At 46.1% G+C, this 27228-nt stretch overlaps 1 protein-coding gene across 1 annotated transcript in view; it reads right to left on the bottom strand.

Annotated features, from left to right (window-relative positions):
- Window positions 1-27228, bottom strand: part of SERPINI2 (serpin family I member 2) — a 101527-nt gene that overhangs the window by 26907 nt on the left and 47392 nt on the right. The window contains exon 5 of the mRNA XM_075338562.1: window positions 2504-2696. Within this exon, the coding sequence (XP_075194677.1) occupies window positions 2504-2696 (193 nt within the window). The remainder of the gene's footprint in view (window positions 1-2503; window positions 2697-27228) is intronic.

Below are 27228 nucleotides of genomic sequence, written 5' to 3'. Positions count from 1 at the left end.
AATGGATAGATAAAGCTTTGGAATTTATTTATTTTTTCATCTGTGAAAAATTTTGATGACACTCATTGTAAAAATGTATTCATAGACTAAAGGGGGCTTTACACGCTACGATATTGTTAATGTTTTATCGTCGGGGTCACGTTGTTAGTGACGCACATCCGGCATCATTAACGATATCGCAGCGTGTGACACTGACCAGTGACCTTAAGCGACCTCAAAAATGGTGAAAATCGTTCAACATGGAGAGGTCGTCCCAAACTCAAAAATCGGTAAGGGTTGTTTATCCATGTTGTTCATCGCTCATGCGGCAGCACACATCGCTATGTGTGACACCGCAGGAGCGAGTACCGTCTCCTTACCTGCTGCCAGCCCTAATGCGGAAGGAAGGAGGTGGGCGGGATGTTACATCCTGCTCATCTCCGCCCCTCCGCTTTGATTGGCTGGCCGCTTAGTGACGTTGCGGTGACGTCGCTGTGATGCCGAACGTCCCTCCCCCTTGAAGGAGGGATTGTTCGGCAGTCACAGCGACGACGACGACCAGGTAAGTACGTGTGACGTTGCCGTAGCGATAATGTTCGCTACGGCAGCGATCACAAACAATCGCATGCGCGACGGGGGCGGGTACTTACTAGAAATTGCGAGCGATATCGCTACCGTGTAAAGCCCCCTTAAGTGTTGATGGCACACTCATTGTACTAACGTATGCATAGACCAAATGTTGATGGCACATTGATGTAAAACATTGATGACACCAGCTAGGATGCTGATTAAAATGACATGTTTGGCTGATAAATCTAAGTCTTAATTGCAGAATAATCTTTGTCCAAACATCTGAAAAGGACGTGATTCGTGCAGTGCCTTGAGCTTTGGGGTGGGACTTTGTGAGTCAGGTCTTCTGTAATGAATCCTCCCCTGGCTGCCAGCCTCCCTCTGTTTAAATTTCTCCCCTCTGCCATCACGATTAGCGCTACGTCCGGCGCATGTGCAGTACTATTTTCACATTTTTCTCCAAGTCTTCAATAAAATGATGCTGGAGTCAGCACATGTGCTTACCACAATCTCCGGCGCCATTTTATTGAAGACATTGTAAAGATGAATATGAGCGGCGGCAGTGGGACATGTGCAGATTTTATTTTTTTTTATCAGCGCATGCACCATCGCTCATAGTAATCTCCACAGAGTCCTCAGTAAAATGCAGCTTTAGACAGCTGTACACGCATGCGCGGATTCTGGCAGCATTTTAATGACTACTTGGAGAAGAACTTGTAAATAGTACTGCGCACACATTGGACATAGCGCTAATGGCTATGGGGAGGGGAGAAATTTAAACAGAAAAAAGCCCGGCAACTGGGGGAGGAATGATTACAGAAGACCCGAGCCAGAAAGCTCAAGGCACTGCACAAAAGACGTCATTTTCAGATCTTTAAACAAACATTACTCACAATCTCACACTCTTAAGGCTGCTTTACACGGTACGACCGATTGTGCAATTTCACAATCGATCATACCCGCCCCCGTCCTTTTTGCGTCACGGGCAAATCACTGCCCGTGGCGCACAAAGTCGGTAACCCCCGTCACACATACTTACCTCTCGTGCGACCACGCTGTGGGCGGCGAACGTCCACTTCCTGGAGTGGGAAGGACGTTCGGCGTCACAGCGACGTCACACGGCCGCCGGCCAATAGAAGAGGAGGGGCGGAGATGAGCAGGATGTAAACATCCCGCCCACCTCCTTCCTTCCACATAGAGCCGGCGGGGGGCAGGTGAGCTGCTCATTGTTCCTGTGGTGTCACACGGAGCGGCGTGTGCTACCACGGAAACGATGAACAACTAAATTAAACGATATTATGGAACCTAGCGACCAGTACATGACTCACGATTTGTGAGCGATACTGCGTCGCTAGGCGGTGTCACACAGGCCGGCATCGCCAGCGATGCCGGATGTGCGTCACAAAAACCGTGACCCCGACGATCTATCGCACGATAGATTGTCTGGTGTAAAGCAACCTTTACAATCCAGTCAAGACTTGGATTTATCAGCTAAAGGTATCATTCTAATCAGCATCCTAGTGCCATTATGGCACTGCCTCTAGTTTATAGGCCAAAAACCTGGTGGTTTATTCCCTTTAAACTAATCATAGTTGTCGTCACCTGTTTGATAGGGTTCCTTGTAACAGGATTAGGGATAAATTAAATTGATTTACCATATATATATATATATATATATATATATATATATATATCAAAGTATCAAAGTATACCCCTTTGCCCATTTTGTTTTTTCAAATATACTTATTTTAAAGGGCTATTTTTGTTTCACAAGCTTTGTATAAATCAATAGTACAAACACATATAATAAAGTTTGCAATATATACAGTATATTCAGAGAAATATACTTATTTCTCCTAATATGAGCCAGTTCTTTTCATTCCCTCCTGAAGATATTGGATTCGGAAAATAAAGTCTAATATTGGCATCACTCATGTAAAATATAAGGCGTTACCTGGGCAGACTGATTTCAACACGTTCTTCCTTCATATTGTTGCTCCATTCTTTAAGTCTTGCTCCTGTCAGAGTTTTTTCCAAGTCTTCTATTTCGGCATTTTCTGCAGGGAGGGCTAGTAATAAACTGAGTTTACCTCCTTTGTAGGGAAGTTCCAGTACTTTATATTTAAGATTATTCTCTGAAAAATATCCTAGAAATAAACAAATATAAGGAGAAATTAGCAGATGGAAAATACATAAGATGCACCATTTTATGAAGAATAGCGCTATTATAATGGTCTTTAAGGACTTTCGTTCCGGGATGATGCTGCCTATGGGTAACAGATGCCACTATTAGGCGTCTGTCACACCTAAGCTATAATGGTATCCGTTTAATAGATATTTCATGAAAAGCTATTACAAATCTCATGACGTATCTGTTGAATGGATATCTGTGATGGATGCCATACAGTTACATCTGTAACCCATAGGCTAATAATTTTGAATCCATTTAATGGAAATATTTTTTACAGGATCCCATCTATGAAAATAGCACAGTCTACTACGCTATTCCATACTTCATTTTTATCAGTGTACTTAAGTATCCTGACAAGAAACTGGAAGATACTCTTTTGGCCCCTGTTTGACTAATGGTCCCCTCTAGACATGTTTTGTGTGAGGATAAAACTGCATTGTGGAGCCAGCCTAAATCACAAGAAATAGCTTCCAGCACCCTACACACCCACCTCCATTGTTCACAGACACACCATTGTTCACATACACTCCTTCTGTATAAACACTGCAAGAGATGGATATTTTTTTATCAATACTCATAGAAAACTATTTTTAAGAATGTTTGGCCTTTTTATTTTTTATTTCTTTTGTTTGTTTATTTTTTTAATGACAAAAGTACTATGTAGTTTTTAGTAGTTAGCACAAAGCGTTAAAACTCTCCAGTGGTACTGCAGACTTCTGAAAGGTAGGGCAGACTTCTGATCGGTAGGGCAGACTTCTGAAAGGCAGGACAGACTTCTGAAAGGCAGGACAGACTTCTGAAAGGTAGGGTAGACTTCTGATCGGTAGGGCAGACTTCTGAAAGGCACGACAGACTTCTGAAAGGTAGGGCAGACTTCTGATAAGTAAGGCAGACTTCTGATAGGTAAGGCAGACTTCTGATAGGTAGGACAGACTTCTGATAGGTAGGACAGACTTCTGATAGGTAGGACCGACTTCTGATAGGTAGGACAGACTTCTGATAGGTAAGGCAGAATTCTGATAGGTAGGACAGACTTCTGATAGGTAAGGCAAACTTCTGATAGGTAAGGCAGACTTCTGATAGGTAAGGCAGACTTCTGATAGGTAGGACAGACTTCTGATAGGTAGGACAGACTTCTGATAGGTAGGACAGACTTCTGATAGGTAGGACAGACTTCTGATAGGTAAGGCAGAATTCTGATAGGTAGGACAGACTTCTGATAGGTAGGACACACTTTTGATCGGTAAGGCAGACTTCTGATAGGTAGGACAGACTTCTGATAGGTAAGACAGACTTCTGATAGGTAAGGCAGAATTCTGATAGGTAAGACAGACTTCTGATAGGTAGGGCAGACTTTTGATAGGTAGGACAGACGTCTGATGGGTAGGGCAGACTTCTGAAAGGTAGGATAGACTTCTGAAAGGTGAGGCAGACTTCTGAAAGGTAAGGCAGACTTCTGAAAGATAAAGTAGACTTCTGAAAGGTAGGGCAGACTTCTGAAAGGTAGGGCAGACTTCTGAAAGGTAGGGCAGACTTCTGAAAGGTAGGGTAGACGTCTGAAAGGTAGGGCAGACTTCTGAAAGGTAGGGCAGACTTCTGAAAGGCAGGGTAGACTTCTGATAGGTAGGGCAGACCTCTGAAAAGTAGGGAAGACTTCTGATACATAGGGAAGACTTCTGAAAGGTAAAGGCCCCGTCACACTAAGCAACATCGCTAGCAACATCGCTGCTAACGAACAACTTTTGTGACGTTGCTAGCGATGTTGCTGTGTGTGACATCCAGCAACAACCTGGCCCCTGCTGTGAGGTCGTTGGTTGTTGATGAATGTCCTGGGCCATTTTTTAGTTGTTGCTGTCCCGCTGTGAAGCACAGATCGCTGTGTGTGACAGCGAGACAGCAACAACTAAATGTGCAGGCAGCAGGAGCCGGCTTCTGCGGAGGCTGGTAACCAATGTAAACATCGGGTAACCAAGAAGCCCTGTCCTTGGTTACCCGATATTTACCTTTGTTACCAGCCTCCGCCGCTCTCACTGTCAGTGCCGGCTCCTGCTCTGTGCACATGTAGCTGCAGCACACATCGGGTTAATTAACCCGATGTGTGCTGTAACTAGGAGAGCAAGGAGCCAGCGCTAAGCATTGTGCGCTGCTCCCTGCTCTGTGCACATGTAGCTGCAGCACACATCGGGTTAATTAACCCAATGTGTGCTGTAGCTAGGAGAGCAAGGAGCCAGCGCTAAGCATTGTGCGCTGCTCCCTGCTCTGTGCACATGTAGCTGCAGCACACATCGGGTTAATTAACCCGATGTGTGCTGTAACTAGGAGAGCAAGGAGCCAGCGCTAAGCATTGTGCGCTGCTCCCTGCTCTGTGCACATTTAGCTGCAGCACACATCGGGTAATTAACCCGATGTGTGCTGTAACTAGGAGAGCAGGGAGCCAGTGCTCAGTGTGCGCTGCTCCCTGCTCTCTGCACGTGTAGCTCCGTGCGGTGGTAACCAAGGTAAATATCGGGTTGGTTACCCGATATTTACCTTAGTTACCAAGCGCAGCATCTTCCACGCGGCGCTGGGGGCTTGTCACTGGTTGCTGGTGAGCTCACCAGCAACTTGTGTAGCGACGCTCCAGCGATCCCTGCCAGGTCAGGTTGCTGGTGGGATCGCTGGAGCGTCGCAGTGTGACATCTCACCAGCAACCTCCTAGCAACTTACCAGCGATCCCTATCGTTGTTGGGATCGCTGGTAAGTTGCTTAGTGTGACTGGACCTTTAGGTAGGCTTGTGATAGGTAGGGCAGAGTTCTTTAGCGTAGAGCAGTCTTCTGATAAGTAGGGAAGACTTTGGAAAGGTAGGGAAGACTTCTTATAGGTAAGGCAGACTTCTGAAAGGTAGGGAAGACTTCTTATAGGTATGCCAGACTCCTGAGTAGTAGGTCAGAGTACTTAATGATAATGCACTCTTCCAATAGGAAAGGCAGACCTCTGAATGGTAAGGCAGAGTCCTGAATGATAAAGCTGTTTTCTGAATATTTGGCAGACTTCTAAATGGTAAGGCTGACTTCTCATAGGTAGGGCACACTCCTGAATGGTAAAGTAGACTCCTGAATGGTAGTGGAAATTTCTAAATGGACAGTCTAGTTAACGTTAAAACAGAGTCCTGAATGCTAGGACAGATTCCTGAATGGTAGTGTTGAGTCCTGAATGATAAGGCAGACTTCTGAATAGTAAGGCTGACTTCTACATGGTATAACAGACTCATGAATGGTAAGGCAGATTTCTGAATGGTAGAGCAAACTTCTGAATGGTAGAGCAAACATCTGAATGGTAGAGCAAACTTCTGAATGGTAGAGCAGACTTCTGAATGGTAGAGCAGACTTCTGAATGGTAGAGAAGACTTCTGAATGGTAGAGCAGACTTCTGAATGATGGGGCTGACTCCTGAATAGGAGGGTATACTTATAAAAGGTAGGGAAGACTTCTGAATGGTAGGGAAAATTCCTGAATAGCAGCTATGGAGACACGGGGGTCAGTGGGTGCTCTCGTCCGCTAGCCCGGCCGCCTTTAGAAAGACAGCATGGCCCAGGGCTCATCCCAACTGAACGCCCGACCTCCTTAACCGTGGGCGGAACACTACTGAGACAACACAGGGTGAGGGAATCACAATATTAAGACTTTACTGGATCCCCAAACAATTAACAGCACATAGCACATAACCAGCAAAACACACAAATGTAACAGGCAACAGAGTCTCACCCTTCTGCTGGCTCACCAGGGATTTAGAATGTCTGTGCCTTAGAGCTTCCAGGGCTACTTACTCCAAACCAGCAGCACCCCGCTTTCGGCGGGCACCCATCGAGAATGGAATAATGCCAGATTTAGGAAGCTAACTGAGGTCAGCAACGTCTGTAGTCAGGTGACTAGATTGTCCCAACCTGGGTTTCTTCCTTACGTAGTCTCTGGTATGATGATATGATATAATCATGGCAGCCAGAGTCGAAATCCCTAGACTGCGGTTATGGTCTCCAATCGGAATCGGAGTCCCTAGATTGAAGCCATGTAGCCAATCGATCCTCTAGTTGGAGCCAAAGTCCCTAGACCAAGTCCACAAGGCATCCTGGTTCTGATCCCCTAGCCAGCTCCTAAGAGCTTAGACTGGATCATGCAACATCCATCAACACCTGGTGACTCCAAGAAGTCCCCTTTTATAGCCATAGCCTTCCCTTAGGATATACTGCGCCCTTATCAGATTGGTTGTGCAAGGTTGCTTCTCTTATTGGATGAATTTCAAGCTGTATACAGAATATCCCAGTAATAATGGTCAATGGCAGAAACAGCTAAGTTAAATCGCATCCAGCAAACATATCGTAATTCAATGGGTGTCAAAACAATTACATGAGTCAACAAAAACTTCAATACTAAACTCCCAAGAGTCTTGTAGAACAATAAGGGATTATCCCCATCTATAAACAAACTGTCTTCATGTCTGGCTGAATTTGAGAAAAGTTAACCCATGCTAGACGCCGAGTGTCCATGTCGTCACAGTAGGATACGCTTGTAAATGGTACGGCAGACTTCTGAATGGTAGGGAAGATTTCTGAAATGTAGGGCAGACTCCTGAATGGTAAGACAGACTCAGGAATGGGAGGTCAGACTCCTGAATAGTAGGGTATACTTCTGATTGGTAGGGAACAATCCCAAATAATTGGATTGATTTCTAAATGATAGGATAGACTGCTGAATTACAGACTTTTGAATAGAATGGTAAGGCAGACTTCTGATAGGTAAGGCAGATGCCTGAATGGTAGATCAGAGTACTGAATGATAAAAGGACCTCTAAATATTAAGGCAGAGTCCTGAATGATAAAGCAGACTTCTGAATACAGTATTAGGGCAGAGTCCTGAATGATAAAGCAGACTTCTGAATAGTTGTGCAGAGTCATGAATGATAGACGTATGAATGGTAGAGCAGATTTCTGAATGGTAGGGCAGATTTCTGAATGGTACGGCAGATTTCTGAATGGTAGTGTGACGCCCTGGCCTATCAGGTCATCACAGGGTATTGTGCAATCTGCCCTTTGTGCAATATCCATCTCCTCCTTGGTTACGGGTCCCTCACCTTTGGTGTTGCCAAGAACAAGCTAATCAAAATCCTAGGAACACTGTGCACCACACCCACCGGACACACCAGTGGACGGCCTGAGTGGAATAGGGTCGCCCACTTGGGGGGTTGGTTTTAGGGGGGTCAGGAGTGTCAGGAGGAGGACAGAGAAGTGTTGGAGGTGAAAGTGAGACGAGGTCAGGAGCTGGGCTCCTTGGAATTACTAGGTGGCAGACGTTGGTCTGGGCCTGGTAGGAGCTGGACCCCGGTCGCAGGGGATCGTGACAAGGGGTACGGACTGTCAAGGAGGACAGCCGACGGCCTTGTGCCATCACCGGGCAGGGGCAAGGGCACGACGGGGTACGTGGACCCTAGGTCAGGAAGAAGCTTCAGGCATCCTGACAATTTACCCGACAAGGATGGAGCCGTCAAGATTCGTTCTCCACCTGCTCCAAAATTGGGGTAGTAGCGCAATGAGGGAGATAGAACTTTCCCCACACACGGTCCAGAAAATCCCAAGCATGAACTCTGAGAGCAAGCTCACCCAGTTAGCCATACTGGTGAGCGGGACCCGATTAGTTTCACACTATAGGGACCAATTAGAAGACAAGGTGCCTCGGCAAAGGTCACAGACTAATAGGCAACACCAACAGGCACGGGATCCAGGCGTGCTCCCTCCCAGCGGCAGCGGTCTCCAGAACTTTGGTTTACCACAGTTGTCAGTGTCCGCATTATTGGACTGAGTACACAAGTGACCCTTACCACCTCAATGGCAAATCCCTGTCCTCATTTCCGAGTCCCGGGGCATTCCCCCTACCCGTGGAGGCGTTAAACACCTGGCTGCCCACACCATCGCCACCGGGTACTCCCAACTGCAGCGGTGGTACTCCACCTTACCACGCACCATGGGTGGCGTCACGAACTTTCCACACCATCTCCTATAAATAGCCCCCCCTTTAGTCGAGTGGTCGCATGACCCCCGGGGTCCGGATCCGGATCCGAGCAGCCCGGCTCCTGGCACGGGTGTGGCACAGTAGGGCAGACTTCTGAATAGTAGGCCAGACTTCTGAATGGTAGGGTAGACTCCTGAATGGTAAGGCAGACTTCTAAATGGTAGGGAAGACTTCTGAAATGCAGGACAGACTTCTGAATAGCAGGGTAGACTTCTAAATGGTAGTTAGAGCAGATTCCTGAATAGTAGGATACGTTTCTAAATTGTAGGGCAGACTTCTGCATGGTAGAGAAGAATCCCGAATTATTGGACCAATTTCTAAATGGCTGGATATATTCCTGAATTACACATTTTTGAATAGAAGGGTAGAGCAGACTCCTGAATGGTAGTGAAGAATCCCAAATTATTGGGATAATTTCTAAATGGTAGGATAGACTTCTGAATGTAGGACAGATTTCTGATTGGTAGAGCAGATTCCTGAAGAGTAGGGCTAACTTCGGAACGCTAGGGCAGAGACATGAATGGTAGGACCATTTACCAACTGCTGCAAGTAATTTCATTATAAAAGTAGGTGTGCCGGGTTGAAATAACTTAATGACAGCTCTATTGCTTCTTGATATGCCAAGATAACTATGATTTTGACAGATTTAAAAAAGTGGTGAAAATGAAGAAAAAGTTTAGAATTGAAAAAGCAGTGTCTAAGAGAGTCAAAACAAAACAAATATACCAAAAAGAAAGACATACTGTAGGTGTAGGTGTTCTGTCACATCATATTTAGCAGATTTTATATAGAATTATCGGTTTTTATATTTGTTTCACTGGTTATATACCAGTACAATAATATGCACATCACAGTATCAATGTCATGTTATTTAAAAGTACTGTGACATCCTTTGTATACAATAAAATGTAACTTTATTTTTCTTTCCAAACTATTTGAGTGACGCATGAGCCTGAAAAACACACATATAGCCCTGTCATTGTCACACCTTATCATTTTGACACCTACATACAATAGAAATATAGTAAAAAATACAGAAAACTGTAAAAAAAATTAAGAAAATTAAGCATTTCTCCTGACACTTTATACAAAGAATCCTCCTAACAGGACAGTTTTAATGATTGGTGCCATTGCATGTTTGTCTCAACTTTTAATTAGTGTTGACACATTTCCACTTGTATGTGTCTCGATTTATATTTAGACATGCAGCGAGCAAAACAGCATGAAGGTTTATAAAGTCTTAGTTATTAAGTTTGTTTGTTTTATAACTAAAACAAAATTTAATATTTTACCATATTATACTAATGTGCATCTTGTAAATACAGTTTTATTCTACATTTTACAAGGAGGTTGAAAGCATATGAATATAAATGGCCCATGACTGAGAAGTCTGTGCAGGAAGACGATCAGGAAAGGAATACTGGAAAGGTGCATCGGTCTTGACCTCCGAACTACCTGGATCGACTGGAGCCCATCACAGTGGAACCCAGCACTCCAAAGGTGGTCACTGACTAGTCGTGTTACCTTGGAACCTGCTACAGTGAGTAAAAACCTTGAGACTACATCCCTGTGTCGTTATTTGCCTGTGTACTGCCCCAGCGCCAGTAGCCAGGCTGCTGCTCGGATCCGGATCCTCGGTGGCTCGAGGGGTCTACGGACCAGGGAGGGGTCGCGCGGTCACCCGAAATAAAAGGGGGGTATTTACAGGAGATTTTGTGGTTAGAGTTCGTGACGCCACCTACGGTGTGTGGTAAGGTGGAATACCACTGCTGCTGTTGGGAGCGCCCGGTGGCGATGGAATGGCAGCCAGGTGTTCAACCCCTCCATGGGTAGTCGGAAGTGCCCCGGGGCTTAGTGATGGTGAGTGGGGAGCACCGTTGGGGAGAAAAGGGTCACTGCGTACTTACTCAGTCCAATAACGCTGACACCGACAACTTGTAAACCGGAATTCTTAGCACCGCTGTAGCAGGGACGGAGAACACTGGGACCCTGTGCCTGATGGTGTTGCTTGTTAGCCTGTGACCTTTTCCTTGGCACTTTCTTTACTGGTTGGCCCCTGTATTATAGAACTAGTCGGGTCCCGCTGACCCGTATGGCTAACGGAGTGAGCTTGCTCTCAGGGTTCACACTTGGAATTTTATGAACTATGTATTGAGAAAGTCCTAGCCCCCTCATTGCGCTAGTACCCCGATTTTGGAGCAGGTGGAGGACGAATCGTGAAGTCTTCGCCCTCGTCGGGTAAATTATCAGGACGCTTGAAGCTACTTCCCGGCCTAGGGTCCACGTACCCCGCCATGCCCTGGCCCCTGCCCAGAGATGGCTCAAGGCCGCCAACTGCCCTGCCCGGCAGTTCCATACCCCTTGACATGATCCCCTGCGACTGGGGTTCCAGCTCCTACCAGGCCCAGACCAACGTTTGCCACCTAATAACTGAGGAGCCCAGCTCCTAACCTCCTCCAAATAACATGTGACCTCTCCTCTCGAGAGTCACCACAAAACTGAACTGCTCCTGACACTTCTGACCCAAGTGGGCGGCCCTATTCCCTTAGGCTACCCATTGGTGTGTCTGGTGGGTGTGGTGCAGAGTGTTTCTAGGATTTTGTTTAGCTTGTTCTTAGCAACACCAAAGGCCAGGGACCCGTAACCAAGGAGGAGACGGACACCATGAAGAAGGGCAGATTGCACAATGTCCTGTGACGCCCTGATAGGCCAGGGCGTCACACCTGCGCCTCCGGTCCTGCACCCCCGACATCACCTAAAACTACTCCCAACAGCCCTGGGACCAAGCTCTACCTTTGGAGAGCTATACCAACCAAGCTGCATCACCATCTGCCCCAGAGATCCTCATATCGCAGCGTCGGCTATCTCTGGCCGAGTACTACAGGTGGCGTCACGAGAGACTACTACTTTATTCCTCTGTAAATAACCCCCCATTTTATGACCACCACTGGGGTCAAAGAGCCGGGTCCCGCCGCCGTGACATTCCCCAAAGAACAGAAGCCACAGCCCAGTAATGAGTAACCCCCAGGACCCGGTGTGGGCACGTCACTGTACCCTCAAAATACCCCAAATCTATTCAAAAAACCTTGGCACCTGAAAAATAAATTTTGGGGGTAGACTTGTGTAATTAATTTTCCATGGATGTTGACAGCACACTCCTTTATTCCTGCTAATACATCCCAACCTATCAGCATAGAGATTATACGCTTAACCAAATCTACTGATGGTTGGTCCAATAGAGGTGATGTAAAGAGAAAAGAGGTGGAGACTTAATACTGAACTCTGAGGACCCCCAACAGTAATGTGACGAGGAGAGGAAAAAGGTTCAGTATAAGATACAATGCAATCAATATCTCACTGAACACAAGAATAATTTCACATTTTTTGACAAGAATGACTTTCATAGAACATTTTTTGAATCCATAATGTGAAAGTAAGTTAATATAACTTTCATTATAAAATCTTCAGTTTCACTCAAATTGGATGATGCAAAAATGAATACACATCAAAGGTAGCTACATCTACTAGTTCCCTAGTCCCCATCCAGGACAATACCACAGGAAGAGGTTGCTTTACGTTGCCTAATAGGGACAGGAAACACAAAAGAGGTCAAACAGCCCACCCACCATCTATCTCCTGTCCCTATATTGCACAAAGAGGTCATCCTATGGCACTCTGTAGTGACAGACACCTCTCCCTATACTATTGCTGCCAAATAGATGAGGGTGATCACCTTGCTTTTCCCCTCCTTGCGCTGTTTCTGTCTCCTTCGGGACTTGAGACTATCCCATTTCTTCTGTACTCTTGTGGTAAATCGGAATGTTTGCCAGGCTAGGAGCCTCCTGCATCTCCCTTGCCCTCCCCTCTCTGGCGTGCCATGATCTGAAGTGACTTCAGACATAGTACACTAGATTTTGATGTCACTTCTGATTGCATTTTAGGGTGGCAACATCTGATACAGGACACTTACCAGTGCATCAGGAGTACCCACAAGACATAAGACCTGGGGAGGAGACTCATCCATGGGGGGAAACAGTGCTTGGTCCAGGTCACTTGACTATGTTACCCAGACAGAAGTCATCCTAAGGTAGGACCTATCTTGATTATGAAGGATGTAGCTTCTTCCTGCTCCACATCTGCAGAGCCCAGGACTATCCTAATCCCAGTAAATATACCTATCATGGGTAGGACTTTCTTTTTGAAGCAGGATATTTTATACTTTTACCTTCTCCCCCTTTTATTTAGTGGACAAGGATTCTGCACCAAATAGTAAAGCTAAGATCGGAGGTCATAAATGTGCCTTTGGTGTTAAAAGACTCTCTTCTTCCTGTAAAACACAACTATGACAGACCTGTACAGAAAAGATTATCAAAGTTGACCAACCATTCTTAATGATGGAGACTAATGGGATGATGCACTAGGAAATTCAATCTTCATGATTCCAGAAGGTAAACTAGGTTCCATTCCAGACCTACTATTACTTTTCATATGAAGATATGGAGGAACTCCTTACAGCTGTAAGAAGTATTATGGAGGTAGAAAAAGAGAAAACTACTCAGAATATCTAAGACAAGATGTTTGGAGGACTTAAGTCTGAAAAGAAAATGGTGTTTCCTGTTCATGAAAATATCCAATTATGAAAGGGAGTTTGCGGAGAGATGACTTATGGTCCCTACTGAACTGAAAGATAGATTCCCATTAGGGAAAGAAACAGCTAGATGTTGGTCCAAAATACCAAAGGTTAACATCCAGGTGGCTAGAGTAGCAAAAAATACATCATAACCATTTGATGATTCATCTCAGCTTAAGCAACCCATAGACCGAAAGATGGACAGCCTGCTGAGGAAATCATGGGATACTTTGGCATCATTACTGAAGACGAAAGTGGCTTTTATGTGTGTCGCAAGATCCATGTTCTGGTGGCTGAACCAAATGGAGGACCATCCTTCCAAGGGCAGTCCCAGAGAGGATGTTTTTTCATCCCTTCCTGTTCCCCAGAAGGCTATGGGTCTCCTAGCGGATGACTCCACAAATGCAAGAAGGATGACAGCCAGGTCATTGGTATTGTCAAATTCAACTAGTTTAGCTATTTGGCTGAAGTCATGGAATGGGGATGTGGTTCTAAGATCAAACTCTGTTTGGTCTAGTATTGGATGATTTCTTGGAGAAGGCAACGGGTAAGATGAAATTACCAGAACCAAAGAAATTAAGGAGAAGATTCTTTCGTCCATCAAAGAGATAGACCCCTCAATGAAGAGGGATGGGGAAGACAGGTCCCTGGAGTTACCCAACAGGGAGAAGAGGAAGAAAAATACATGTTGGTCAGAATCAGTGACAAGTTTCAAATAATTTCTTCAGAGCGGCGGGTCTTGGAAGCTGTCTAAGCAGGAGTAAAGATTAGAGATGAGCGATGTTCGAGGTTCGCCAATTTCATGTTCGAGTGATTTTGGGGGGTGTTCGAGATCGAACTCGAACTCGAGCTTTTTGCTAAAAGCTTGACACTTCGAGTTACGTTTGAGAACTGTTCGATCACCATAAACATGGATTTTCACAGTAAGGCTATATGCACATGTTGCTATCTGCATGTGTCCTTCGTCCCCAGCACAATCCCTCTCTCTTTCCTACTCACCGATCCCGGGCGCCTCGCTCCACGTCTGTCACAAATCTGCGGTGTCTTTTCCTCTTTAGAAAATGGCTGCCGCTTCATTAGTCAATTAGTTATTCCGTGCTTTCCCCGCCAACCGGCGCCTATGATTGGTTGCAGTCAGACACGTCCCCAAGCTAGTGACAGCTTTGTCACTGCAACCAATCACACCCGCTGGCGGGCGGGTCTATATCGTGCAGTAAAATAAATAAATAATAAAAGAAAAAAATGCAGTTCCCCCCATATTTGATACCAGCCAGGATAAAGCCACATGGCTGGAGGCTGGTATTGTCAGGATGGAGAGCACCACGGTATGGGGAGCCCTCCAGCCTAACAATATCATCCAGCAGCTGTCCGGAATAGACGAACCCATTAGATGCGACTGTCCTGGGGGACTCCACCAAGCTCATCCCGAATTGCCCTGGTGAGGTGGCAATCGGGGTAATAATGAGTTTAATCATGCCAGGCGTCTCCCCGAGATACCGTCCATGATTAAACTTAAAGTGAAAGTAAAGAAACACACACACCGAAAAATCCTTTATTTGAAATAAAAGACAAAAAATCACCCTCTTTCACCCCTTTATTAACCCACAAATACCCCTCCAGGTCCGACGTAATCCACACAACACTGTCAGCTCTGCTACAGAACAAAAGTGCTCTATCAGCTCCACGTAGCAATCAAGTGAATCGCGTGATCAGCTGAGACTTCAGCAATCCAGACTTCAGGATTACCAAATTACTGCCTACTGTTATCATAAGAGGCAGTAGCTGAGTGGACAGAGTGCTCACTTATGAAGCATGAGGTCGTGAATTCTAGTCCCGGTAAAGAATTTCTTTTTTTTTTTTTAATTTTAATTATATTTATAATATATTTATAATATATTTATAATTATAATTTAATTATGCACTGACAGGAGGAGCCGGAAATCAGCTGTGAGCTCTCTCTCTCTCCTTTCTCTCTCTCCTTTCTCTCTCTGCTTTCTCTCTCTGCTTTCTCTCTCTCCTTTCTCTCTCCTTTCTTTCTCTTCTTTCTCCTCTTTCTCTTCATTCTCTTTCTCTTCTTTCCCTCTTTCTCTCTCTTCCTTCTCTCTTTCTCTTCTTTCTCCTCTTTCTCTCTCTTTTCTTTCTCTCTTTCTCTCTTCTTTCTCTCTTTCTCTCTCTCTTCTTTCTCTCTTTCTCTCTCTCTTCTTTTTCATTTTCTCTCTCTTCCTTTTCTCTTTCTCCTCTTTCTCTTCTTTCTCTCTTTTTCTCTTTCTCTCTCTCTTCTTTCTCTCTTTCTCTCTCTCTCTTCTTTCTCTCTCTTCTTTCTCTCTTTCTCTCTCTTCTTTCTCTCTTTCTCTCTCTCTTCTTTCTCTCTTTCTTCTGTATCTCTTTCTTATCTTCTCTCTCTCCTTTCTTTCTCTCTCTCCTTTCTCTCTCTCCTTTCTCTCTCCTTTTTCTCTCTCCTTTTTCTCTCTCTCCTTTCTCTCTCTCCTTTCTCTCTCTCCTTTCTCTCTCTCCTTTATTTCTCTCCTTTCTCTCTCTCTTCTTTCTCTCCATTCTCTCTCTTCTTTCTCTCTTTCTCTCTCTTCTTTCTCTCTTTCTCTCTCTCTTCTTTCTCTCTTTCTCTCTCTCTCTTCTTTCTCTCTCTCTCTTCTTTCTCTCTTTCTCTCTCTCTTCTTTCTCTCTTTCTCTCTCTTCTTTCTCTCTCTCTCTTTCTCTCTCTTCTTTCTCTCTCTCTCTCTTTCCCAGACCTGGCGATGAACAGCTGATGTGGTCACCTGACAGAATCAGCTGACACTATAAGTCGAGCGGTAAGGCCGGCTTTTTACCGCCCGGCCGGCTAAACTATCAGCTGATGCCGTCGGACAGGAGTCTGCACTGAAGTGTGTAGTTTTTTGGGTTTTTTTGCACTGATGCATCAGCTGATTGTATAAAAGCCGTTTATACAATCAGCTGCTGTGTCATGTGATTCAGGCCCTTGAACCTGACACATTATCTGATCGCTTTGCCTTCCAGCAAACCGATCAGATGATATGGGATCCGAATTGGACAGCGCGGGACCCTTGCTTCAGGATTACTGCGGAGGGGGGTTCTTTATTTCAATAAAGATGGAGTCACTAATTGTGTTGTGTTTTATCTATAATAAAAATATTTTTCTGTGTGTTGTGGTTTTTTTATCGGTACTAGAAATTCATGGTGGCTATGTCTAATATTGGTGTGACACCATTAATTTCGTCCTTAAGGCCAGTTGATAGTATACAGCTATCCCCAACCCCATTATTACCCAGCGAGCCACCCGTCACCAGGGCAGCTGGAAGAGTTGGATTCAGCGCCAGAAGATGGCGCTTCTGTGAAAGCGCCCTTTTCTGGGGGGCTGCAGACTGCAATTCGCAGCAGAGGGGCCCAGAAAGCTCAGGCCAACCTGTGCTGTGGATTCCAATCCCCAGCTGCCTAGTTGTACCTGGCTGGACACAAAAATATGGTGAAACCCACGTCATTTGTTTTTTAATTATTTCATGTAATAAGTGAAATAATTAAAGAAAAACGGGCTTCACCATATTTTTGGTTCACAGCCGGGTACAAATAGGCAGCTGGGGGTTGGGGGCAGCCTGTAGGTGACTGCTGTACCTGGCTAGCATACAAAAACATGGAGAAGCCCACGTCATTTGTTTTTTAATTTTTTCATGAAATTCATGAAATAATTAATAAAAGAGGGTTTCCCTATATTTTTGGTTTCCAGCCGGGTACAAATAGGCAGCTGGGAGTTGGGGGTAGCCCGTAGGTGCCTGTTGTACCTGGCTAGCACACAAAAATATGGCGAAGCCCACGTCATTTGTTTTTTAATTATTTCATGAAATTCATGAAATAATAAAAAAAGGGCTTCCCTATATTTTTGGTTCCCAGCCGGGTACAAATAGGCAGCTGGGGGTTGGGGGCAGCCCGTAGGTGCCTGCTGTACCTGGCTAGCATACAAAAACATGGCGAAGCCCACGTCATTTGTTTTTTAATTATTTCATGAAATTCATGAAATAATAAAAAAAGGGCTTCCCTATATTTTTGGTTCCCAGCCGGGTACAAATAGGCAGCTGGGGGTTGGGGGTAGCCCGTAGGTGCCTGTTGTACCTGGCTAGCACACAAAAATATGGCAAAGCCCACGTCATTTGTTTTTTAATTATTTCATGAAATTCATGAAATAATAAAAAAAGGGCTTCCCTATATTTTTGGTTCCCAGCCGGGTACAAATAGGCAGCTGGGGGTTGGGGGCAGCCCGTAGGTGCCTGCTGTACCTGGCTAGCATACAAAAACATGGAGAAGCCCACGTCATTTGTGAAATTCATGAAATAATTAATAAAAAAAGGGCTTCCTTACATTTTTGGTTCCCAGCCGGGTACAAATAGGCAGCTGGGGGTTGGGGGCAGCCCGTAGGTGCCTGCTGTACCTGGCTAGCATACAAAAATATGGCGAAGCCCACGTCATTTGTTTTTTAATTATTTCATGAAATTCATAAAATAATAAAAAAGGGCTTCCCTATATTTTTGGTTCCCAGCCGGGTACAAATAGGCAGCTGGGGGTTGGGGGTAGCCCGTAGTTGCCTGCTGTACCTGGCTAGCATACAAAAATATGGCGAAGCCCACGTCATTTGCTTTTTAATTAATTCATGAAATTCATGAAATAATAGAAAAGGGCTTCCCTATATTTTTTGTTCCCAGCCGGGTACAAATAGGCAGCTGGGGGTTGGGGGCATCCCGTAGCTGCCTGCTTTACCTGGCTAGCATACAAAAACATGGCGAAGCCCACAATTTTTTGGGGGGGCAAAAAACTCCTGCATACAGTCCTGGAGTATGCTGAGCCTTGTAGTTCTGCAGCTGCTGTCTGTATGGAGGAGAGCAGACAGCAGCTGCAGAACGACAAGGCTCAGCATGCTCCATTCACTAGTGTATGCAGGAGAGCAGACAGCGGCTGCAGAACTACAAGGCTCAGCATACTCCATCCAGGACTGTATGCAGGAGTTTTTTGCCCACCAAAAAAATGACATGAGCTTCGCCATATTTTTGTATGCTAGCCAGGTATAGCAAGCAGGTACGGCTGCCCACAACCCCCAGCTGCCTATTTGTACCCGTCTGGGAACAAAGAAAATAGGGAAGCCCTTTTTTTAATTATTTCATGAATTTCATGAAATAATTAAAAAAAAAATCGACACGAGGTTCACCCCATTTTTGTGTCCAGCCAGGTACAACTAGGCAGCTGGGGATTGGAATCCACAGCACAGGTTGGCTTGAGCTTTCTGGGTCCCTCTGCTTCGAATTGCAGTCTGCAGCCGCCCCAGAAAATGGTGCTTTCATAGAATCGCCATCATCTGGCGCTGTATCCAACTCTTCCAACAGCCCTGGAGCCGGGTGGCTTGCTGGGTAATAATGATTTAATACTAGCTTTGTTTTACTAGCTAGTATTAAGCCAGAGAATCTTAATGTCAGGCAAGTTTGACCCAGCCATTAAGAATCTCCAATAAAGGGTTAAAAAAAGACACCACACAGAGAAAAAATACTTTAATAGAAATAAATACACAGACACACTTAGAGACTCCATGTTTATTACTCCCTCTTATCCCTCCATGATCCTGCTCTTCTGTCTTCTTTCTCCTTCAACCCATGCAGCTCTGCTACATCAGCAGCGCTGCATGGGAGGAAGATGCTGTTGTTCCCGTGTAGTCTTTTCACTCCGTGAGTGACCAGAAGCTGCTGCCTGTAAGCGGTGGTGTCACTGCTGACAGGCGCGTTGCTATAGCAACGGTGATCTCCGTTATTGACCGGCTGTGGCAGCCGGTGAATAACAAAACGGGGAAGCAGAACGGGGAGTCGACCGTGTGCCAGAGCATGTCGCCGGTACACGGAGATACACAAACGATCCCCGTGTACTGGAGTGATGCACTGACAGGTCCTAGCATGACGTCAAAGCCATGTGACCAGTCTGTAGCCAATGAGATAATAGACACGTGACTGGTCACATGGCTATTTTGACGTCACGATAGGTCCTATGCTGGTGCTGGTTACTGGGAGGACGCAGCGATTATCGGAAGGAAAAGCGGCGGGAGACAGAGTGCAGGATGCATCGCAGGGACAGGTAAGTGTTATGGCAATGTTTATTATCTGTATGTGTACATTTATAATGTGTTTTTATGTGTTTGTGTTTGTCTCCCATTGGATTCAATGGAGTTCGAGAGGTGCGTTGAACGTCTCGCCGAACCGAACTCGAGCGCGGCCTCCATTCGACGAACCGAACCGAACTCGAGCCTCTAGAGGTTCGCTCATCTCTAGTAAAGATGGAATTATCCTCCTATTATCCACAATGTATGAGTGTAAGCCACCTAGTATCCCAGAGGTTATGTAACGCTCTATTATCTGGCCTTCCGGATTTAAAGGCTGTAGGATTGATCTCTCCAGTTTCAGAGATAGGATGTGGAAGGGGGTCATTATTCTGACTAATCAACTGAAAACAACTAAATCAGCACATCATTTACAAATGATTAAAAATGGAGTCCATAAGATCGACCATCCCCAAATAGAACAAAATTTTGTCATGGCAATTATCGATCTACAGGATGCTTATTATTATGTCCCCCAGAAAATTCTTAAGATATGCTGTCACCCAGGGTCAACAGATACTGCACTACCAATTATTGACATGCATTTTCAAATCTCGGCTGCACCACGAGTATTTACGAAGATAATGAATAGTTCCGTATCTCAACAATTTCCTAGTAATATTTCCTCTATTCAGGTATTAACCTAAAAAAATATATTGATCCTTGCTGATACTTTACTTTGATATATCAGTATCTTTTTATTTCTTGAGGTTTATGACAGACCAATACGTTTTTATCAAACTAATAAAGTAATATTTTATATAGTATGTGATATTTTTGTGAATTTTCTTTCTATCAATGAAAGCTATCAGTGAAAACTGATTTTCTGATGATTTTTTTTATGGGCCTGAATCTTTATGAAATGGTGGGTGGGTATGATGATAGTGGGAAATGCCATTTCTTCCTTTCCATACTTGGTCTTAGGGGTACTTTACACGTTGCGACATCGCATCCGAAATATCGTCAGGGTCACGTCGTTAGTGACGCACATCCAGCGCCGGTAACGACATCGCAACGTGTAAATCCTAGATGCACCGATAAACGATCGCAAAAGCGTCGTAAATCGATGATCTGTGTAGCGTCGGTCATTTTCGTAATGTCGGGTCGACCGCAGGTACGATGTTGTTTGTCGCTCCTGCGGCAGCACGCATCGCTGTGTGTAACCCGCAGGAGCGACAAACATCTCCTTACCTGCGTCCCGACGGTAATGCGGAAGAGAGAAGGTGGGCGGGATATTATGTCCAGCTCATCTCCGCCCCTCCGCTTCTATTGGCCGGCCGATTAGTGACGTCGCGGTGACATCGCTGTGACGCCGAACGCACCTTCCCCTTGAAGGAGGGATAGTTCGGCAGTCACAGCGACATCGCCGAGCAGGTATGTGCGTGTGAAGCTGCCGTAGCGATAATTTTCGCTACGGCAGCAATCACCACATATCGCATATGTGACGGGGGCGGGTACTATCGCGCTCGGCATCGCTAGCATCGGCTAGTGATGTCGCAGCATGTAAAGTACCCCTTAGTATTAGTCCTTAGACCGGTTCACTATTATTGCTCAGCTCATTAGCAGAAATAAAAGTCGTGTATTGGGCTCTCATTTCAAACTGACATTTCAAGACAAACTTTGCCTAAGCTACTCTGCTTAGCATGTCCATGAGGGCCCTGTTCACCATTTTATCCATATACAGAGATTTGCAGGGGCTGCACAAAAGAAGGAAGTATAAGTCTGGTGAAAACTAGAAAAGAAGGGACAATAACAAAATCATAACTAAATACTGTATATAGTTAAGATGTAGCTAAGTCAGAGAGGTCAGGCAGCTACATTAGGCAAAGAAATGTTCAGGAAGTCTAAGGGACAATTTATGTAAAGTGTTCAGGGGTTAAAGGGAACCTGTCAGGTGCAATATGCACCCAGAACCACAAGCAGTTTTGGGTGCATATTTCTTATCCCTGCCTAACTGTCTATGTATTTAGTAGCATACATAAAGAGAATAAAAAAAGTATTTGTAAAGATTTTTTATATATGCTAATGAGGCCAAGAGCTAGTTGCAAGGTCGTTAGTTCCCTTGGCTAGTCGGTACACTTAGCAAGTTAGCACGCCCCTGATGGGACATCTCACGCACCGCTCCCCCACCCTATGTGGGAACTGCCAATAATTCATCTACTGTCAGTACTACCCCCAGGAATAGCTTGGCCGCCTCGACATGGATGGACACTGGCACAAGTGCAGATTCAGGTATTTTACAGTCCGTTCCAATGTCAGAACTCAAAAAGCCACGCAAGTCTGATGTGAAAAGTCTGACCATCTGGACACTGAGCTTTATTGAGTTTTTGTTTAGGCAAGGGATCTGATTAGTTAGAGCCCAGATGGGAATGTATTCATTTTTGTTCTGTTTGCATGTGTTACATGCTTAAAGTGGCTTCACTATTTATTTTGGACTAAAGTAAAGCCAATTTTTATGTTTGAAATTACAAGTATATGCATTGTCTCTGCTGAAATTACAGAGCAAACAAGAAAAATCTGTAAAATTAGATCGTTGCACATTTATTTCCTAACAGCTTGTTGAGAATTTAATGCTGGCTTCCTGAAGCTGGGCAGAACTTTGAAGACATTGACAGTTTTGCAAGGAAACTTTTAGAAGCAAAAAAGAATGACAGTTTATGTATTTGCTCAGAGATTTTTTTCTCCGGATTTCTCAAAAGCCCTTAATCATCTAAAAGAAAATCATAGACCTCAAACAAAACATTTAATACTCAACCCATAAAAGTAAATGCTAGCACTTCCAAGTACAGTCTTGAAGGATGTCATGAAGGATGTTAGTGCAGCTATTGATATTTAACAAGACATGACAATCACAAGCACATGATCTACCTTTTCTTTTCAGTAAAACATTCATACGCAGGTACAAATTCTATGTAGGAGACAGAAGTGTTGCTAAAAATGATTGAACTCAATGTGCTGAAAAAAGAATATCCCAAGTCAAACATCAAAAAACATAGAAGCCAAAACATTTGTTAGTCCTGGATTAGTTATGAAGCACAAAACCTGTTTGTCACGGCGCGGACTGGGGGGTTAGTCCGGCGTGATCCAAAACACACAACAGGGGTGACACCAAGACAAATAAGGGGTACACTGGGGACACTTTAACAACATTGGTCCCTAGCACTAATGAGAGGGAAGATGGATGCCTCCTCCACTTACCTGCCACTGTACCCTGCACTCCTATTCACTCCCTATACAGGTTCCTCACCTATTGCTGAGCAGGAACCTGGAGCCCTGGGAAGACCCTACAATGGTCCCTGGCTAAAGTGTGGGCAAGTGAAGGATGCTAGCCCAACCACTGCACTAAAACAACATACCAAGGATAGAAGACAAGCATGGGGGAACACAACAACAGACTGCTGCAGTCAGCATCAAGACTGCAGCCAACACAGCAACTTCAGCACAGGGTTTCAAACAGCTCCTTCCACCTCCAAGGTCAGCATCCCAATGGCAATGAGAAAAACCAGCACCCTCTGATTGTAGCAAAGGGTATATAAAGGGACTGGTGTGGTCACAAACCAGAAAGACCTGGGGAAGGTAATTGCATGCTTACTGTCAAGGAACACAGACATTAACCCTCTGACAGCTGAAAGAAAGGAAACTACATTTAAATCTGCAGAGTCTCACCAGGAAAAGTGAGACTCAGACCCAGAACCTGTCACTCATCTCATGTAGCAGAGAGACGACCATGACACTGCTAGTGGGAAAGGCCTCAGAAAAGACCAATGCAACATAACCACCTCTACTTTTATTCTTTCTCCACTACTAGTCTTGAGCGAGTAGTTAGCTATTTGTACTCACTATGCTGTTAGCGAGTACTGTCCGCTACTTGCACTAGTTGCACTTTTTGTGTCCATTGAGTATAAAACTTTTATACAAAAAAATAATATATTAATAAACTTTTTAATATTTCTATAAAGAAACAATTTTCTTGGTATTTAATTCAAATATGATCTTATGGTCATTGATTATGGAGATTCTATGTAGGTTCTTATATTGTTAACTAGAAGGTGGCCCGATTCTAAAGCATCGGGTATTCTAGAATTTATTGTGTAATTAATGTATAATTTTTGTTATATATATTAGATGTTGTTGTGTGTAGTTGCCAAGTGTTTGTGTAGGGGCTGTACATGTTCTGGGTGTTGTCTGGGTGTGGCGGGGGGTGAGAGCGGTGTTGTATGTGTGTTGCGTTGTTTGTGGAGCGCTGTGTGTCTGTAGCGTTGTGTGTGTGTGTGTGTGTGTTGCGCGGTTTGTGTGTGTGTGGTGTGTTTTGGGGGGAGGTATGTTTTGTGCAATGTGTGTGTTGTGCGGTATGTGCGTATATTTATGTATGCCGCGGTGTTTGTGTGTTGGGTGTTGTGTGTGTGCGGCGTTGTCTGTGTGTGTGGGTGTCTGTGTAGGGCGGTGTTTGTGGTTCCCAGTGTGTGTGTGTGGTGTGTTGTTCAGTGCGTGCGTGTGTGTGTGTGTGTGTGTGTTGGGGGGAGGTCTGCACCTCCCATCGTGCTCTATCCCCCATGCTGCGCACCCCCCATCGTGCTCCATCCCCCATGCTGCGCACTCCCCATCGTGCTCCATCCCCTATGCTGCGCATTCCCGATCGTGCTCCATCTCCCATGCTGCGCACTCCCAAACGTGCTCCATCCGCCATGCTGCGCACCCCCCATCATGCTCCATCCGCCATGCTGCGCACTCCCAAACGTGCTCCATCCGCCATGCTGCACACTCCCAAACGTGCTCCATCCGCCATGCTGCGCACTCCCAAACGTGCTCCATCCGCCATGCTGCGCACTTCCAAACATGGTCCATCCGCCATGCTGCGCACTCCCAAACATGCTCCATCCGCCATGCTGCGCACTCCTAAACGTGCTCCATCCGTCATGCTGCGCACTACCAAACGTGCTCCATCCGCCATGCTGCGCACTCCCAAACATGCTCCATCCGCTATGCTGCGCACTCCCAAACGTGCTCCATCCGCCATGCTGCGCACTCCCAAACGTGCTCCATCCCCCATGCTGCGCACTCCCAAACGTGGTCCATCCGCCATGCTGCACACTCCTAAATGTGCTCCATGCCCCATGCTGCGCACTCCCAAACGTGGTCCATCCCCCATGCTGCGCACTCACCATCGTGCTCCATCCCCCATGCTGCGCACCCCCCATCGTGCTCCATCCCCCATGCTGCGTACCCCCCATCGTGCTCCATCCCCCATGCTGCGCACCCCCCATCGTGCTCCATCCCCCATGCTGCGCACCCCCATCGTGCTCCATCCCCCATGCTGCACCAGCATCATCCTCTCTGCCCGCAGCATCAGCCTCTCTGCCCGCAGCATCAGCCTCTCTCCTCCCAGCATCAGCCTCTCTCCTCCCAGCATCAGCCTCTCTCCTCCCAGCATCAGCCTTTTCTGTCCCCAGCATCAGCCTCTCTCCTTCCAGCCTCCCCCAGCCTCTCTTCTCTCAGCCTCCCCCCCTCCCAGCCTCCCCCTCCCAGCCTTCCCCAGGATCAGCCTAGCCTACCCCAGCTCAGCCTCCCCCAGCATCAGCCTCTCTTCTCTCAGCCTCCCCCCTCCCCCTCCCAGCCTTCCCCAGGATCAGCCTCTCTCCTCCCAGCATCAGCCTTTTCTGTCCCCAGCATCAGCCTCTCTCCTTCCAGCCTACCCCAGCCTCAGCCTCCCCCAGCTTCTCTTCTCTCAGCCTCCCCCTCCCAGCCTTCCCCAGGATCAGCCTAGCCTACCCCAGCCTCAGCCTCCCCCAGCATCAGCCTCTCTTCTCTCAGCCTCCCCCCTCCCCCTCCCAGCCTTCCCCAGGATCAGCCTCTCTCCTCCCAGCCTCCTCCAGCACGCCGTGCTCCTCTGCCGACACTCACAGATCCGATCGCATACACTCACACACACACACACACGATCGCATACACTCACACACACCCGATCGCATACACACCCGATCGCATACACTCACACACACCCGATCGCATACTCACACACACATGATCGCATACACTCACACACACACGATCGCATACACTCACACACACCCGATCGCATACACTCACGCATACACTCACTGACGATATCGCACATACGCGCTCACACTCACAACACCCGGAGATACCACATGCTTCTGGCCATGTGATCCTCCGGCAGGTCCTGGAAGCTCACAGCACAGTATCGCCGCCGAGAAGCAAGCGATATCCCAGGATGTTGTGAGTGTGTGGATGCGATGTGATGTGTGTGTGAGGTGTGTGTGAGAGTGAGTGTGATCTGATGTGTGTGTGTGTATGTGTGTGTGTGTGCTGTTATGTGTGTGCGTGTGTGTATGTTCCGCCGCTGCAGGACCTTGATGCGCTGGTAACTATGCTACCATGGTTACCAGCGTATCTCGTCCCCTGCTCGCACGGGAGCCCACACCAGCATACGCCGGCCAGCCCCAGCAATGCGAGGGTATGTGTCAGCTGGTTTGGCGGCGTACGCTGATGTGGGCTCCCGGGGGTACAGTACTCACCTGGCAGTCGTGGCTCCGTGACAATGTCGGTTCGGGGAAGGCGTGCGGGGGGCGGGGCCAGAGCTAGCGTGCATTGCGTGAGGGGGGCGGGGCGTGGCCGAGTTGCCAATGCCTGCAGGGTGCCGGGGCGAGAGGCCAATCTGTGGGGGGGCGAAGCCTGGGCGAGCGGCCGGCCAATCCGTGTGGGGGCGCAGCCTGGGCGAGCGGCCAATCCGTGCGGGGGGGCGGGGCCTTGGCGAGCCCAGCGGCCAATCAGCTTTGTGTCACTGTAAGGACACAATTTTGGAGCAAGACAGACAGACAGACAGACAGACAGACAGACAGAATAAGGCAATTATATATATAGATGGGGATTCTCCATGCTATAGTCGCCAATATGGACCCTGTTATTCAAATTTTTCTTGTTACTGTCCGCTACTCGCATATTCGTTACGAGTCAATTGGAAATGCTCGCTAAGTAGCGAGTAACCTGAAAGCCTCACTTTTAGTTCAGTACCGAATATTACGGCTTTCGGGTAACTCGCTACTTAGAGAGTATTTCTCATTAACTTACACTGTGCCCACTACTTGTAACGAATATGCGAGTAGCGGACAGTGTTCGCTAAAAGCATAGCGAGTAGGAATAGCTAACTACTCGCTCAACACTATCCACTACCAAAGAAAGCTGATTAGACACTGTTGGGTATATTATTTAGAAATAAGGTCCATTCTGGTTGAGTTTATGAAAAAAATATAGATAACATATGTAGTAGTTCCATTACCTACGATCCTTCAATTAGAGTATGTGAAAACAGTTCTATATCTTCTCTAAGGAATTGCTTGCCATAAATTCCTATATCCAATAGTCATACTATATTTATTAGAAAAGATTATGACATCACATTATTGCTTTATTCTATTAATACAGATTGGCTTACTGGAGGAAATATATCTGGTGTAGGGTGCACAATATGATGATCACTTTTTAGAAAATGTGTAGTCAAGTTCACTGTACACTCCAGAGATGATGCACATAAAATGTATTTTATTGTGGAAAATACGACTTCACATGATTTAAGAGCATGTACTACAATATTTATTGGCGACTTTACCAGCAGGGCGTTTTGACTCTCTGGAGTCTTTGTCAAGGTGTCGCTAAACG

The sequence above is a fragment of the Anomaloglossus baeobatrachus genome, chromosome 3, assembly GCF_048569485.1.
Source record: "Anomaloglossus baeobatrachus isolate aAnoBae1 chromosome 3, aAnoBae1.hap1, whole genome shotgun sequence".
Classification (NCBI taxonomy): domain Eukaryota; kingdom Metazoa; phylum Chordata; class Amphibia; order Anura; family Aromobatidae; genus Anomaloglossus; species Anomaloglossus baeobatrachus.
Note: the sequence above shows the minus strand (reverse complement) of the source record. Positions and strands in the feature narration are given on the sequence as shown.